At 47.7% G+C, this 17365-nt stretch overlaps 2 protein-coding genes across 2 annotated transcripts in view; one reads left to right on the top strand and one right to left on the bottom strand.

The window, feature by feature from the left end:
• LOC122371958 (proteoglycan Cow-like) overlaps window positions 1-13849 on the bottom strand; it is a 66487-nt gene extending 52638 nt beyond the window's left edge. The window contains exons 1-3 of the mRNA XM_043348761.1: window positions 13460-13849; window positions 9189-9240; window positions 8820-8922 (exon numbers count right to left, since the gene is read on the bottom strand). Coding sequence (XP_043204696.1) covers window positions 8820-8922; window positions 9189-9240; window positions 13460-13570 — 266 coding nt within the window. The 5' untranslated portion in view covers window positions 13571-13849. The remainder of the gene's footprint in view (window positions 1-8819; window positions 8923-9188; window positions 9241-13459) is intronic.
• Window positions 13850-14250: 401 nt separating this feature from the next.
• On the top strand, window positions 14251-17136 carry LOC122371962 (N-acetylneuraminate 9-O-acetyltransferase-like). Its single transcript, XM_043348764.1, has 2 exons — window positions 14251-14338; window positions 16353-17136. The coding sequence occupies exon 2, from the start codon at window positions 16367-16369 to the stop codon at window positions 16991-16993; it is 627 nt and encodes a 208-aa protein (XP_043204699.1). The 5' UTR covers window positions 14251-14338; window positions 16353-16366; the 3' UTR covers window positions 16994-17136.
• Window positions 17137-17365: the final 229 nt, after the last annotated feature.

The following is a 17365-nucleotide window of genomic DNA, read 5'->3' as shown; positions in this document are numbered from 1 at the left end:
GCACTTCCGACATTCTGACAAGGATTGGCATTTGACTGCGTCAATTTTGGTCTCTGAGGCGAAGGAAAGCTGACATTGATGACGCAATAATAATTTTATAATCAATTTTTCTGTTTTGGTTTTTGAATACCTCAAAATAGCAGTTATACATGTTAGAAAAACCACGTAGCTGGTCGCATTTATTTCTTTTGTCTTTTTTCTTGGCATTTGTATGCCGAGAGATGACCAGCCGGAGAGCATTACCAAGACCATCTTTAAAATTATTTCATTTAATTTAGTATTTACTGTCTCTTTATTTTTTAACAGGTGATTAACTCTGAATTGTAAAACTTTAGCTGTTGTGTAAAATAACTTTATCAGAATGGCACATAAATATGCATTATACAACGATGTTTTCGCAACAAGTTCGCACTAACTACGGCTGCAATAATTTAGTCGCTTTAACATTCCTTGCAATCAGCTGTTGGTGACGCTTCTGACGCATGTTTCCAGAAACGCGTGGTTCATTGGTGGTTAGTTGGTTTTTGCTGGGATTTTGCATGATTTGTTTCATGTGTAGATCGGCTGGATACTCATTATTCAACGTGTCACTATTTATTTTTAACTGGAAATCGCATATCTTTTTATATCAACATTCATTTTGATAACAATATCATTCTAGAAGCCTAATATTGAGAGGGAGCTAGAGTGAAATTTTGATCCTCAGCCAATGCTGAAGGGTAAGGTGAGAGAAAGATTTTACTGAACTCTTTTCAGAAAGGAATTTCAAATGTATTGATGCATTATTCATTTTCCACTATCCAGTGTGAACTTCCTGAGGACTTAGCATAGAAATTTCAAGTCCTTACTATTTGTTTGGCTGCCTTTTTCTGCACAGCAATGAAGCAAGTAAGGTTTATGTAGCTCTAGCATTGACCCAGCTGTATTTTTTTTTCTTGCAAAAGCAGGTTTTTAAAATTGCGGTTTTTTTGCGGGTTCGGCTCAGCCAAAATCAGCTTGCGGGTAGTTGTGGTTGGGCAAGGGGTAGCTGCGGGGCGGGGCGGGTAATGAAATTGCAAATTTGTGGCATCTCTACTAACTATACTCTGTTCCGTTTCAAGCTTGCAGCCGAAGTGCCCTGCTGAAAGCAGTGCGTGATTTCTGTATACAGCTCTTACATTTTAAGACGCAAATTCTTGAGCGGAGGAGCGATCTGCCGAAGAAACTCCGACTGCAAGCTTGATATGGAACAGACCTAAAGATCAATGCTAACCAGTGAAACCACCTTGGATCACCTTAGCGCCAACGCTGACCATCAGATATCGCATAAGGACCAATGCTGCTTTAGACCGTCCGGACCAATTCAAACCACAGAGAACCGCCACAGAGCAATTTTTGCCCACTTGCCGACAGAGTAAAAGGACTGAGTATCAGGAGCTGCTAGGACCACAGGGCCTGCCTTGGACTGTTTGGACCCAGAGCGATTGTCCGGGCTAATGCTATTTGCTAGGACCACCCAGGGACCAATTCTGCTGTGAACCACCCAGCCCAAACCCCGGGCCAGCCCGGGCCGACCGGCCCAATACCGACTACCCCAGGCCGGCCCGGGCTGGCTGCCGACGAAGCGGCGTCGCCCTGTATCGATCGACCCTCCCTTCGCCCCCCCCATCCCCCCTCCTCGGCGGGCCTGGCTAGTTCCCAGCCCCAACTCAGTCTGGTTCGGTCAAACCCGGTCAGCAGGCCCCAGTGCGGACTGGCAAAGCACATGGTACAGGGGCTGCTTCCTGCTATTTATTATTCGTCCAAGCACCTACCAGCATAGCTAATGCAGATACGTAACTAAGGTAAATATATAAAGATACATGAACATTACATGGACAAAGCGCATTGCATATTTAATTCAAAAGAAACATATACACATAGTATTTGTAATACGGGGTTTGTGTTCCTATAACATATGGAGTGTTTCGAAATTTCGATCACTTATCAAAAACATGACCTCCCGATCGTGCAACATTGATCCTGGAAAGACAGAAAGACTGAAACTAAAAAAAATAAATGTTTCATTTCATACTCGTACACTTAAATTCCTACTTCAAATAAAGAACAAGCAAAATAAAAGGAACAAGCAGTTTCACAGTTGTATGGCTAGTCCACAGTCCACTATTGGCAGGCCGTCTTTTAACCCGCGCCCGGCTGGGGGTCCTGGATTTCCACGCCCTGCTGGGGGGGGGGTGTTTGAACACCCCCCCTTCTAACTCGGCTCCTGGGCCACGTAGCGATACGCGGAAGGCGGCGTTCGAAAGAGCGCTAAAAATAATGACGAAATCACTTCGGTCACTTTTTTTGTCAGGTCAAAGGTCAGGTCACCAGAGGTCATTGAAGGCAAAATTTCGCCGATTTTCAGGTCGAATGTCGACAATTTCCAAGAAGCCAACGCATAACTCGGGAACCAATAGAGCTACAGCGCCGCGGAAAAGCGCATTCGATAGCCCTATTAACGCTCTTTCTGAGCAATTCTCTCAGATTTGACCTATCGTCAACGGTTTTGCCTGCAGGGGGCAAAAACTGCCAAAATAGCCGATTTTTTCGAAAACAGTTTTTCTGCAATAACTTTTGACCCAGGCCTTGCACGAGCTTACTTTTACCGGCATCGTGTTCCTCTCGTCAAGACGCATCGAATGAACTGTAACTTGACCTTGAAAGGTCAACTTGAAAATTTGACCTCAGGTCAAGGTCATGACCTGACCGGAAAGGGTCATGTTGCATATCAGTCGATCCGTATCGTCGAGCTGAACACATCCAAGGCGTTTTCATCGCTCTAGCATGCCTCTATCAAAAGTTATTCGCGAAAAACTGTTAGATACCATCCGTGACCTGAGATGACCTCAGGGGCATACACAGGGGTCACAGATACCATTTTCATGTTCAGTGTGTCTTAGTTACTTGTTATTCAGTGTTTGAGAGTGTTTATAATGGCTTTCATCCAAAAAAAGCGCCTTTCAATTTTTTCCCATTGACTCATAATGGGGAGGTCGCAAAATTGACCTGACCTTAGGTCATCGATATCAAAATTCTGAGATAAACATTTTGTACATGCTATTGCTCTTAGCAATCGCTGAAAGTTTCAAAACGATCGGTCACTCGGTGTAGCTATGGCAGACATTGAAACTTTTTATGAGGTGAGGTCACTTCAAGTGACCTGGTGACCTGACCTTGAATGACCTTGGTCTGAAATTTTCAGAACATGTGTAGAATTGATGTGTGATAAGGTATACCAAAAACGGCGGCGCTCCGCGCCGCCGTTTTTGAGATATTCGCGAAAAACCACAGGGGGGGGTGTTCAAACACCCCCCCAGCAGGGCGCGGGTTAACTGATGCCATTTTCCAGAAAGTTTGAAGTCGGCCGATGTTTGCTTGTTGGAAAATGACGCTGTGGCTACTTTGATGCGCTGATAATGGTGTCTTTTCCGCAGGGCTGCGGAGTCGGAGTCGGAGTCGGAGTCGGAGTCGGTCGGAGTCGACAGTTGTGACCGGAGTCGGAGTCGGAGTCGGAGTCGATTTTAGAAACCCGAGCCGGAGTCGGAGTCGGAGTCACCGAAAATCTGTCAACTCCGCAGCCCTGCTAGGTCTGCGGAGTCGGAGTCGGGAGTTGGAGTCGGTCGGAATCGACAATTCTGCCCGGAGTCGGAGTCGGAGTCGGAGCTGGTTTTTGAAAGCCGGAGTCGGAGTCGGAGTCGGAGTCGCCGAAAATCCATCGACTCCGCAGCCCTGCTTTTCCGAGCTGTCAGAGGCAGTGAGACAAGCTTTAGAATATAAAAGGCAAATAAATAAACAAATGAATAAATAAATACATACATACATACATACATACATACATACATACATACATACATACATACTTGCATAAATAAATAAAAAATAAATAAATAAATAAATAAATAAATAAAACTACAAAAAGTGTCTCATAGACGCTAACATTTGTGGCATATATCCACCTCACAAAGCATCATAGCAATGCTATACATATTACATATAATGTTTCTGACGCCATATTTGTATCAGCTGTGCCACCAGACAGGCCACACCCACTCTGGACCATTGCCTTAGTGACGTCACAGACAGTGCTGCAGTTTCCGCAGCCGGCGCGGCGCTGGTGACTCATACCTCCTGGACACAGACGGACGTGGGCGCCGCCATATTGGATTGGTTCCGGATGGCGCCGTGTCGGCCGCTGAATTCAACACGAGGCTTTTCTAGGCCATTGACATCCCTGAGAAAGCTTTTATCAGAAAAGATAGGTAGGTACGTACCTACCCCGAGCCGTAGAAACAAAACAATGATCTGGACAACACTAACCATTTCCGTTACATGCTAATTGCTAGCCATAATGGCTCCAGGAATGTTGCAATTCTTCATCATCTGGTCCTGGAATGCATTATAAAAGAGGCATATGCGCAGAAATGAGTTTCGATTTACGGGTGGAAGCACTGCTAAATGAGAATTATCTCGCAGCCATGGCTGTCCAGAACGGCCCTTGAATATTGCTTTGGCTTAGGCCTATTACGACTTTCATTAGGTAGGTATTCCATAACGGCCAGCAGCTTCAGGAAAAAAAATCCCAGCTTCATGCAAGCAAAGTGATAACGCAGCCCGACATAAAGCGCCTCATATTTATCTAATAATCCATTCATATTTCAGCTTGGACTCAGCGTCCAAAAGCACGTGCCGGCTGGCTGCTCCTGATGTCACGTGATGATACAGCAGGGTGCGGTCGTAGCAGCCCGTGACAAAGGGATTGGGTGCGGCCGGCTGATGCACCTGTCACGTGACGCGAGTCGTAAGAGGTTCCGGTAAGCTGGTCGTATCACGTGACATGCCGCTGCATCAGGTGATTGTGCCCTGAATCAAAGCAGAAAAGCAGAGCGAACGCTAATATAAATCCAAGCAATAGCCAGTAACGCACCTGGTGACCTGAAGGTATCTGAAAACACTATAAACTTCACCAGAATACCCGTTATGATGAGCATACATCATTGATATTTCATAGAAAGCAGAGAGGTGCAAGTTGTGCAATGTCACGAAAATTATGTTTTACGGTACAGTCATAAAAGCAATCTTCCTGCTCTTCCGGGCTCCGCAGTACCTAATCGATTCCTGCATCAGAATATTGCCAGTATCTATTTATACTGCCCCTATATGCAGTTTCCCTGTTTGTATGCAACAACCCCATTCAAAGACTAAATCTAAATCGAGTCTAAATCTGGGCAAGCTCTGCATCAAAGTCGCCCTTACGGTTTATTGGCGCCGCATCTCCGGAATGGCGGGGCCCACGCTGACAAAGGCTCGTGCGCGTCGCCATTTTCCAGAGAGCTCAAATTGAACCGATCTGAGACAAACGACTCGGGTCGTGCGATAAATTTCCAAGGAAATCCCGGAGAAACAAAACGATTGGGAGAAACTAGAAAGGCAATGCCTAGAGACTTTGAGGATCAGAATGAAAATCTTGAAGTGTAGCAGAGTGTAGAGCATGATAGACCCAAGTCATGAGAAGCAAATAGATGGAGGAACAGTACAAATCAACAGCTTTGACATCAAATGGAAGTCTTTGGCCTGTCAAAATGTTACACCGCTGGCCGCTGAGACAGGCAGGCTTGGCGTTGTCATAGGCGTTGCGTTTGTTTGATGCAATGACAGCGACCCCCAGGGCAGACGTTCAGGCTTCAGCTAACAGTTGACAGTTTGACGAGCTGTCAGCCAGAGCTGTGAGCTAAACTCCCCTCCCCCAATCAATCCGTGCCGGGTCCCCGTCCGAGCTGGACCCAGTCTGGAGCTGAATTCTCGTTTGAGTTGGACTCTTTCGGGTTCTTTGTAGCTGGATCTCTTTTTAGTTGACATTTAGTTTTAATTAGAATTCGTATGACTTACAACTTGCTCGAGTTGGATCCCACCGGAAAATGAGCTCAGAATGGTTGGCTCGCTTTGCGGATATCGGGACGGCAAGTGTCACCCCTCATATATCGATTGTCACAGCGACTCGAAGCCACCACCATGACTCTAACGTTCTACCGACTACACCACAGTACAGAACGGACCCTCCGAAAGGACTCCCACGCCGACGAGGAGGGGCGGATTGATCTTCCCATGTCGGCCAGATCTGCAGCTATCCGAGCTTCGGTGACGTGCAGTGGGCCATCAATCAATTTACCATTTCCCCAATCCGACAGAACGTCCCAATAAAGACGTCAGCACTGGAGGCCGGTGAAACACGACCACTAAATAAAAATGTAATCCGCAAGGGAGGCGCGGCATTGGCGTTGTCAAGGAAACCGTCGGAGATTCCTTTTTATTGGCTAAGATAAAGGAGGAAGAGAAACAGAAACGGGAACAATCGTGTAGGTTAGGAGAAACGGCGAAAAGAACTTAAGAGGGACCAGGGAAGCTGGAGGACAGGAAAACAACGGTAATGAGTTTCAGAAGAAAAACATGAAGAATGGCTACGAAGAGAATGACATAATGGAATGACAGACGTGGAGCGCGAGGCAACTAGACATTCGATAAGACGTCTTATGAGTTATGAATGTAAATAATCCGTAGGGGAGAGTGGGGTAAGATGCCCAGGGTGGGAAAGACGCCCCACCCCCTCTAGCGGCGAAACAAAGAATCGAACCTGGAAATTAATGTTCTTAGCGTGAAGCAGAAGCCTGCCTTGTTAACTGCACAAAAATTTGCGAAGCTCAGTTGGGCAACAGCTGGCTGGTGATTGCATGTTTTTTATTTGCTGCTTTCAAAAAATATTTTGGTGTCAAAACATTGTCAATATCAAAGAAGGAAGATAATTTTTGCGTCCCTTGCTATAGTCGTGATACATTAACATGCGTGTACTGTGTCCCAAACAGTTGTTTCAGGGTGTAGTTTTATGGTTAACAAATTGTACTGATTTAATGTTACTTCGGTACCTTGGGGTAAGATGCCCCCTGTCCTGATGGGGAAAGACGCCCCCTAAATCCGTAGGCTGTCCTTCCAGCAGCCCGTCAAATCATTTATTACATACTTGTGATAAGAGACAAAAGCCGATCTGGGACTATTGAGAGTCCAGTACGGTCGGGTGCTCCCCATGACGGTCTCTAAGCCCACACAGCGACTTTTTGGGCGGCATCTAACTCTGAGAGCCCTCACGACGGCCTCTGTGGGCCCCATTATTGGCTCCAGGGCCCCTCATGACATCCTTTGAGGGCTCCCACGTTGGCTCCACGGGCCGCGCTGGCATCTGAGGTCCTCACGATGGGCTCGAGGGCCCTCGAGCATCATGAAGACCTATAAGGGCCCCACAGTGGTCTCCGAACGCCACCACGGAGACTTGTGTGGCCGCGCTGGACTATGATGGCCCTAACGATGACCCCTGAAGCCCCTTACGACTACTTTTGACGGCCCTTACGATGACGTTTGGTGTCTACCGCAGGTTCGAAGGGACTACTGATTCGTTCAGGCGATTCACGGGCCCATTTATGTCACTTATAGTGCAGGGGGCATCTTCCCCAACGCCAGGGGGCGTCTTTCCCACCCTGTGGGGTAAGATGCCCCCTTTCACTTCTTCAGGAAAATGCTTAATAGCAAAAATAGTTATCATATTTCAGGCACGAAATTGTGATATTTTTGGAGAAAAATGATGTCGGCTTCCGTTGAAACTCCAACTTTTTGTTTTCCGATCGTCATTTTCGAATAATATATGACATAGTAAAACCCTGGGCATCTTTCCCCACTCTCCCCTACTCACTAATATTGTAAAATGATAAATAACTTCACGCTGCCAGATACTGCCTAAGTAGCTATATTTCACCGACCCCGAGTTCAGTGGAGCTGCTCTACCGATTCCAATATCGGTGCCGTCCGATATCACCTGAAACTAGTTTGCTGACCCATTAGCTCAGGGGCTTTTCAGTTGACTTTACTACGGGCCAGACAGGGATTTCCATTGATAATGTCGACAGATTTTGATGGATAACATCTGGCAACGTAGAATAACACCTTCTGTTTTAGGACGATAAACAAACCTTAAATTTACTAGAAAAGTATTCAATGATTTGAAAAAAGATAACAGCATGCAGTATTTTCCCTGAAGAATTTCCACTGGTATCATATTGTTCCTGGGCTATAGAGTTGCAATAGCTATATCTTATGCGCGTCCACGCATCGAACAATACTCTTATTAAAAATTGTTATTTAAGCATGAAGTATGAACTTTTTCTTTTGGTCAACAGAAACACGAAAACAAACTTTGGCCTTCCGTTACCAGCATCATTATTTAAAGTTACAATGTTCCGCAGTTTCAACACAGATAAATGCGCCAGAAAGGAATAACGCGACCTCAGGAACGTTACCTCTGAATTAAATCGGACGAGCTCCCGGAGCTGCCTCATAGCCGCCCACCATAGCTGGCAGGAAGGTCACGTTCGTTCATGCAATGGCTGCACTGGGACAAAACGCGGGTTCGTAGCCCTAAAGGCTATCGAACTTAACGGTTCTAGCGTTTTGATAAATAAGCTTTTGCAATATTCTATGTGCGACATTAGTGCCATCAATTTCTTAGATGGTTTCATAGATGCTTATATATTTTACAAACAGATACAAACATCAAAACGATAAACATGGATATTGGATACCCGGGCCCAGGGATTTCACCACAGGGCCTATGGAGATATCGTTCACGGATTCATTATTTATCAATCACATCGCTAAACCAGTTATGGACGGCATGAGGATCGAACCTGAATCCTCCGCTCCGAAAACCACTATTCTATCAGCTCGCCACTATTTAACTGCAGTTCATTAGCACTCACCCGTTGGTTTTCAGCTCGGTTCGGCTCACGCAGACTGCGGTAAAAGCATCCTCCAGTAGACACATCTCGTTGGATCGGCACGCCAGCGCAGAACACAGGCCGCCTGAGGGTGCGACAGATAGTAACGTCATTGATTTGTTCAATATTTACGTCATAGGCTATAATTGTGCATAATGGGAACCTGAAGGACGCCTCAGTAGGTAACGTAATTTTTCGTTTTTTCTTTCTTTAATCCTAAATATAAAGACGTGTCATATGAGTAAAGTCACAAGCAAAAAAGTAAAATAAATAAACATGCAATTAGTGCAAGAGAAGATGGATCCCCGGCGCACATTTATACACAAAGTTGCGTAGGTAGTTGGTACTCACTTTCCGGGTCCCATATCCATGTTTTTACTATAGGCTTCTCTTTCTTCTCTTTCTGAAAAAAAAAAAACACAGCACGGGTCAATCGGGCATTCTCGTGTTAGTTCAACAGGAGGTCATCTCTTCTTGATCCCCGCCGGACCTATCGCTTTTCTTCAGACGTTCCGGCGAAGGGGTACAACACCTCCTCGCCATTCAACCCCTCGCGGAAAATTTAGGTGAGGTTAACATTAGGTGTCGACCTAGGGTCAACTTCAGGTCAGAGCCACTCAGGTTCTAAAGTTGGTCGACAGAGTTCATGACGCATATCATCCATTCTACAAGCCTCTTGTTGAGTCCACTACTCTATGACACCAGGCCCTGTAATTTTCATCTCCCTGTGAAAGCTCCTCTGGCTTTGAGGGCGTTGTTAAGTGATGCGACAATTTAGGACCGTGCAAAGGTTAACTCGCGCCGTGCTGGGGGGAGGGGGCGGTTTTACGCCACCCCCTCAGCTTTTTCGCGAATACCAACCTATCTAAAAATATGGCGGTGCACAGCGCCGCCGTTTTTTGTACACATGTTCTGTTCATAAATCCTCTCCGCACATGTGAAAAATTTCAGACCCGGGTCGTTCAAGGTCAGGTCAACAGGTAACGCCAAGTGACCTTACCTAAAAAAAGGCTTTGACTTAACCCGCGCCCTGCTGGGGAGGGGGGGTGTTTGAACACCCCCCTTGTGGTTTTTCGCGAATATCTCAAAAACGGCGGCGCTCCGCGCCGCCGTTTTTGGTACACCTTATCATACATCAATTCTACACATGTTGTAAAAATTTCAGACCAAGGTCATTCAAGGTCAGGTCACCAGGTCACTTGAAGTGACCTCACCTCATAAAAAGTTTCAATGTCTGTCATAGCTACACCGAGTGACCGATCGCTTTGAAACTTTCAGCGATTGCTAAGAGCAATAGCATGTACAAAATGTATATCTCAGAATTTTGATATCGATGACCTAAGGTCAGGTCAATTTTGCGACCTCCCCATTATAAGTCAATGGGAGAAAAATGAAATGCGCCTCTTCTGGACAAAAGACATTATAACCACTCCCAAACACCGAATTACAAGTGGTTTAGACACACTGAACATGAAAATGGTGTCCGTGACCCTTGTTTATGCCCTGAGGTCATCTTAGGTCACGAATGGTATCTAACAGTTTTTCGCAAATAACTTTTGATAGAGGCATGCTAGAGCGATGAAGACGCCTTAGATGTGTTCAGCTCGACGATACGGATCGACTGATATGCAACATGACCCTTTCCGGTCAGGTCATGACCTTGACCTGAGGTCAAATTTTCAAGTTGACCTTTCAAGGTCAAGTTATAGTTCATTGGATGCGTCTTGACGAGAGGAACACAATGCCGGTAGAAGTAACCTCGTACAAGGCTTGGGTCAAACGTTAGTGCAGAAAAACTGTTTCCGAAAAATCGGCTATTTTTGCAGTTTTTGCCCCCTGCAGGCAAAACCGTTGACGTTAGGTCAAATCTGAGGGAATTACTCAGAAAGGGCTTTAATAGGGCTATCGAATGCGCTTTTTCGTGGCGCTGTAACTCTATTGGTTCCCGAGTTATGCGTTGGCTTCTTGGAAATTTTTGACATTCGACCGGGAAATCGGCGAAATTTTGCCTTCAATGACCTCTGGTGACCTGACCTTTGACCTGACCAAAAAATTGACCGAAGTGATTTCGTCATTATTTTTGACGCTCTTTCGAACGCCGCTTTCCGCGTATCGCTACGTGGCCCAGGAGCCGAGTTACAAGGGGGGGGGGTGTTCAAACACCCCCCCCCCCCAGCAGGGCGTGGAAATCCAGGACCCCCAGCCGGGCGCGGGTTAAAAGTCAACCTTGCGACCTCTTCGTTATAAGTCAATGGAAGAAAATTGAAAAGCGCCTCCTTTGGACGAGCGTCGTTCTAAATCCTCTCAAGCATCGGTCCATAACTATAAAAATGGCACACTGAATCGGAAAAATGCACCTGTGACCCTTCTGTGTGCTTCTGAGGACATCTCAGGTTATGAAAGGTCACCAGCAGTTTTTACTATAACCCGCGCCCGGCTGGGGGTCCTGGATTTCCACGCCCTGCTGGGGGGGGGGTGTTTGAACACCCCCCTTCTAACTCGGCTCCTGGGCCACGTAGCGATACGCGAAAGGCGGCGTTCGAAAGAGCGTCAAAAATAATAAGGAAATTATTCGGTCAATTTTTTGGTCAGGTCAAAGGTCAGGTCACCAGAGGTCATTGAGGGCAAAATTTCGCCGAGTTCCGGGTCGAATGTCGAAAATTTCCAAGAAGCCAACGCATAACTCGGGAACCAATAGAGCTACAGCGCCGCGGAAAAGCGCATTCGATAGCCCTATTAACGCCCTTTCTGAGAAATTTTCTCAGATTTGACCTAACGTCAACGGTTTTGCCTGCAGGGGGCAAAAACTGCAATAAGAGCCGATTTTTTCGGAAACAGTTTTTTCTGCAATAGCTTTTGACCCAAGCCTTGTACCAGCTTACTTTTACCGGCATCGTGTTCCTCTCGTCAAGACGCATCGAATGAACTATAACTTGACCTTGAAAGGTCAATTTGAAAATTTGACCTCAGGTCAAGGTCATGACCTGACCGGAAAGGGTCATGTTGCATATCAGTCGATCCGTATCGTCGAGCTGAACACATCTAAGGCGTTTTCATCGCTCTAGCATGCCTCTATCAAAAGTTATTTGCGAAAAACTGTTAGATACCATTCGTGACCTAAGATGACCTCAGGGCATAAACAGGGGTCACGGACACCATTTTCATGTTCAGTGTGTCTAAACCACTTGTAATTCAGTGTTTGGGAGTGTTTATAATGTCTTTCGTCCAAAATAGGCGCATTTCAATTTTCTCCCATTGACTTATAATGGGGAGGTCGCAAAATTGACCTGACCTTAGGTCATCGATATCAAAATTCTGAGATACACATTTTGTACATGCTATTGCTCTTAGCAATCGCTGAAAGTTTCAAAGCGATCGGTCACTCGGTGTAGCTATGACAGACATTGAAACTTTTTATGAGGTGAGGCCACTTCAAGTGACCTGGTGACCTGACCTTGAATGACCTTGGTCTGAAATTTTTACAACATGTGTAAAATTTTGTATGATAAGGTGTACCAAAAACGGCGGCGCGGAGCGCCCCCGTTTTTGAGATATTCGCGAAAAACCACAAGGGGGTGTTCAAACACCCCCCCCCCCAGCAGGGCGCGGGATAACTTTTGATAGGGACGTACTAGAGCGGTGAAAACACGTCAGATGTGTTCAGCTAGATGATACGGATCGACTGATATGCAACATGACCCTTTTCGGTCAGGTCATGACCTTGACCTGAGGTCAAATTTGCAAAATGACCCTTCAAGGTCAACATATAGTTGATTCGACGCGTCTCGACGACAGGAACACGATGCTCGCAAAATTAATATCGTGACTCTCTTAACTCTTCAGTCAAAAGTTATTACCGATTAATATGTTTCGTGAAAATGTCTATTTTAAAGTTGGTTGCCCTCTGAAGGCTAAACCATTGACCTGAGGCCAAATCTGAGAAAAATACTATAAAAGCCAAGAGCTATCGAATGCGCTTTTCCGCGGCGCCATAGCTCTATTGGTTCCCGAGTTAGCTGTAGGCAGTTGAAAATGGACTAAACTTAACCTTCGGTGACCTCTGGCGACCTGACCCTTGACCTGACATAAGAAATGACCGGTGTTTTTTTTTTTGGGGGGGGGTTAGGCCCTTTCGGTCTGACAAGACCATTGCAGAGCCGGAAGGATGATAGGAATTAGGGGGAGACATTGGTTTGGGCAGACACCCTAGAGAGTCGCCGGGGCTGAGCCCGTCCGAATGGACAGGCCGACCAGCCCCCCAAGCACTCTCTGCACCCGGCTACGGGGTGCGCACTGCGCTTCCTCGGGAGCAGCGGTGCCGCTCCAAGGGAGCAGCCCGCATGAGATAAACGTCAGGTGCCTGTCCAGCCCAGAGTGAGGTTGCAGTGTGGAGGAGAAGGATTTCTGTATCCTGAGGATAGAAGCACGGAACGGTCACCGAAGTGTTTCCGTCATCTTTGCTTCCGTAATTCGTAATGCGGCCCGATGTATAGGGTGTGCATTTTTTGGCTGGGACCCCAATGTCGAGACCATGACGGATCCTCTGTCAACGGTTGGATAACGGGTAGGTAGGCATACCAACCTATGTATAATACATGGGGGACGATAGGGAACACCCTTACCCAATCGTCCTCCTCATCAAAGAGGAAATCTCCGTCGTAACTTTTCTTCTCCTTGCTGGTCGCCGCGACGGAGCACAAGGCCACAGCTAGGGCCACCACTAGCAGCCTCATGACTTTCTACAGTATACCACAGCACCGCTACTTCACACCCATACACTGATGTGAGAGCTCAACAGAGCCCCACCTCTCCCACAGAACACTAAACACAGCACCGGCTCTCTCTCGCTGCGCCGTCCCGGCCTATGGAATCCGCCACCGCGCAGCCCGATCGACCCGGTCGGTGGTGCGGCACAGGCGCACACGACACAGCTGAGCTGGGGCTGCAGCGCTGCCCACCTCTCCCGGTCCAGCCCTGGAAGCCCCTCCTCCCAGACGGGACCAAGAACCAATGGGGTCAAGGAGATGGGTACCGCTAAGTTTGAGAACCTCTGGTAGGGGTGTCAAATTATTTTCTTCGTGAATGAAATATCTTTCGCTTTTAATTTCATCGATTATAAAAGTATTTTTTGTTCAGCTAATAAAGTATCTTTTCAACAAAAAACAATCGCACAAGAACTATCCATGAAAGCATTTATTTGTTATTATCATCTCTAATTTGTTTTCAATTACGACGCATGTAGCAATCTGTTCTAAATTGGAAACAAAACACATTGCTCACGTTCTTTGAAATTTCTTCTCGCCCCGGTTGGTTAGCATTCCACTGGTTATTGCTCGACTGTATCCCGCAAACATCTTTGAACATTACACGAGAGGGTTCGTGCCGGTCGGGTTGTTTACTACGTGGCATGCTTGGGACGTTGATTGGATATGTTTCGGTGATTTTTTTGAATATTTGCCCGTGAATGTTTTGATTTTTGGTCTTACTCGCCTGCTCAACAGGTAAGAATTCACCCAATTAATCTATTTAAGTATTGCAATGTAAGGTGGGTGATTTTCCGCTGATACTAAATCTGATATAAAATGCATTATTTGTTTTTTGATTCCTATTGAATATATTGTTCATGTTAGGGGCATGCGTCAAGTGTTTTGAGAAACCTCTGGTCCATTGGTTATATCATTAGATCGCCTTGATACAATGCATGTGATCCTAGGGGTGTTCACGGGCACCGCACACTGCTGCGTGTGGTGTGTGTGCTGTGCGTCCAGCAGGCGTGGGGGTAGGGGATGGGTAGGCGGCTCTGACGTCACGGCTGCATGGGGTGGACGGTCCGCTGTGGCCAGTCCCGACTGGCCACAGCGATCGCTGTGTGCGGTGACGGAAGGCTGACGTAGGGATGCAGTGGGCGGAGCTTGGAGGCTGTGTTCGGTCCGACCGCACACAGGCCGGGCCCGTGAACAGCCCTCCTGCTGCTCCTCAGCAGTTGGCTGATTAAAGCGGTGACAAGTGACTTGTCCTTTCTATCCAATGACTTGTAGTTACCTCTGACTGATCTCTCTCTGGCCATGTTTACAAATGTCCTTCCTGGGGTTTTTCATCTCTCTAAGCTCAGTAGCCCTCTCTCAGTTCCATCTGACCCTGCTGTCCCCTCCAGTAGCCCTTTCTAACCCCTTTTCTTGCCTTTTCTTACCTCCACCGACCTTTTATATCCCCTAAGCCTGTTTGACCCCTCACCAGCCCTCATCTCCTCTTACCTCCCATGATCCCTCTTATTCCCCCCCTCTAAACTTACCATCTCCTCCCGTGCCTTTTCTAACATTGCTTACCCCCCAGTCCCCTCAGACCTCCTGATTCTCGCCCTGTATCATAAGCTTTGTGTCCCCTCCCACAGCTCTGCTGCTACCTCTAATTGCTCCCTCTGCCCTCTTGTCTTCTTATAACTTGCCTGTGTGTCCCCTCCCGCCCACACTTTCTTTCAAACTCATGGCTTCATCTGCCTAGTGCCTCTAGCTCATTATAAGCTTCATGCTGCCCCTCACCATCCCTATGCTAACCTCCTGCAGTGTTTCTCTCCCAAAACTAGTCCTACCTTCTCCTGTAGCCTCCCCAACGGCTGATTAACCAATAACCAGTGACTCAGTCGCAGTCCTGTTCTAACCTCCATGGCCATTCTCTTGCAGGCCCATTGTAAACTTCCCTCTGTCTTCTCACAGCTCCATCTGCCGTGTCGTTCAGGGGGTTATGGTTCTATCCTGCCACATAGGGCTGAGAGACAGATGACGTCACAGGGTGTCAATGTTTTGTCGATTTTTAAGACATTGCTGGTGCAGTAAATTGTCTTTTTATGCTCTAAGGGAGCCGAAAGGTTAATATTAAGCTGTCGAGGATAAAATTATCGAAGATAAATGTTGGCGAAGATTGGTAGATACCTGCTGACCTCATCTTTCAAGGTCACCGATGTAAATAAACGGCTAACCATTCTACCTCCTATATACGGCCTTGGTGTCGTCCACAGTGTCGTCTGCGCTCAGTCTCACTATGAGCTCCCTGTGTCTAGAAGTCTCTCTAGCCCCTATAGTGTCATGTATCCTCAGTCCCACTGTGACCTCCCACAGTATCTCCCGCAGTATCTCTAACCCCCGCTGCCCCCTCTATCCCTCGGCCCCAGTATAATCACCCTATATGTCCCGCACACAGACCCATTATAACATTTGTGTTCCGTGACCCGTAGTACTCTCATGTACCCCTTTTAACCCCATGTCCCTTTCTCTGCCATGTCTTACCCCCTATGTTAACGTCTCTCTGCCCCCTCACACGCTTCTCTATGTATGTCACCACTTACCAGCCCCATATAACCTCTCTATGTGTGTCTTGATCAGCTCCATTCTGACCTCTGCAGTGACCCTACCACAGCTCCATTCTAACCCTCTGCGGTGACCCTGCAGCCCCACTCTAACCCTCTGCAGTGACCCCTACCGCAGCTCCATTCTAACCCTCTGCGCCCTCTGCCCACAGGCGCCGCCTGCAAGATGACGTTCTCCCCAGCCAACATCCGGAGCCAGACGTCTCAGGAGGACTGCTCGGGCCCGCCGCCATCTGAACCCACCCGCCCCGGGCTGACACACGCACTACTACACCGCTGTAACGCTGCTACTGCGCGCTCCGTGGCAGTTGCCCTGGTGCTGTTCTTCATCTCCTATCATGGACTCGTCAGGGTGGTATATGGAACGGACTCGTGTGATTGGTTGTTGGCAAGAGGAGAGTATCATGCCGAAGCCTGGCAGCCATACGGATGCATGGTTCATACGTACTCCGTGAGAGACTCTAGAAGATGTATGCGCTATCTTGAGTTCCTCGGACAGAGGAACCGCATAGCGTTTGTTGGGGACTCTCGAGTGCGGCAGCTCTACGCGGCGTTTGTTGGTCAGTTCGGTGAGACTGTTCCCCCGCCCGAGGGAGAAGACCGCCACAAGGATATCGCCTACGAAGATGCCCAGCTGGGACTTCACGTGCAGTTTCTCTGGAGACCGATGGCGGATGAAAAGATGCGAGGCGATGTAATCAAATGGAGAGATGCCTCATCGGACCAACTACCACAGCTGCTAGTCCTTGGCAGTGCCACACATGCCATCAAGACCTCAACGGCTCTGAGCTAGCAGTGAAGGCGTATGAAAGGAACGTGACGAGGCTTGGAGCAGTGCTCGACCAGCTGGTAGGAGCGGGGACGCGGGTGCTATGGACCATACAGGAGCCGGTGTTTTACGATCGACTGTCAGAGGAGAGGAGGGCCATCACCAACCAGCAGGTGAGAGGGGAGAGAGAGGGGGAGAGGGGAGGGAAAGAGAGAGGGGGAGGGGAGGGCCATCACCAACCAGCAGGTGAGGGAGGAGAGAGAGAGGGGGAGAGAGCGCGATCACCAACCAACAGGTGAGAGGGGAGAGAGAGAGGGGAGGGGAGGAGGGAGGGGGAGGGCTATCACAAGAGAGAGAGAGAGAGAGAGAGAGAGGAGAGAGGGCATCACGAGAGAG

The sequence above is a fragment of the Amphibalanus amphitrite genome, unplaced genomic scaffold (assembly GCF_019059575.1).
Source record: "Amphibalanus amphitrite isolate SeventyFive unplaced genomic scaffold, NRLGWU_Aamphi_draft 001299F_arrow, whole genome shotgun sequence".
Lineage (NCBI taxonomy): Eukaryota > Metazoa > Arthropoda > Thecostraca > Balanomorpha > Balanidae > Amphibalanus > Amphibalanus amphitrite.
Note: the sequence above shows the minus strand (reverse complement) of the source record. Positions and strands in the feature narration are given on the sequence as shown.

What these genes read in the sequence shown, in the direction of transcription:
- LOC122371962 (XM_043348764.1), top strand. Translation starts at nt 16,367, where the DNA reads ATGACGTTCTCCCCAGCCAACATCCGGAGCCAGACGTCTCAGGAGGAC.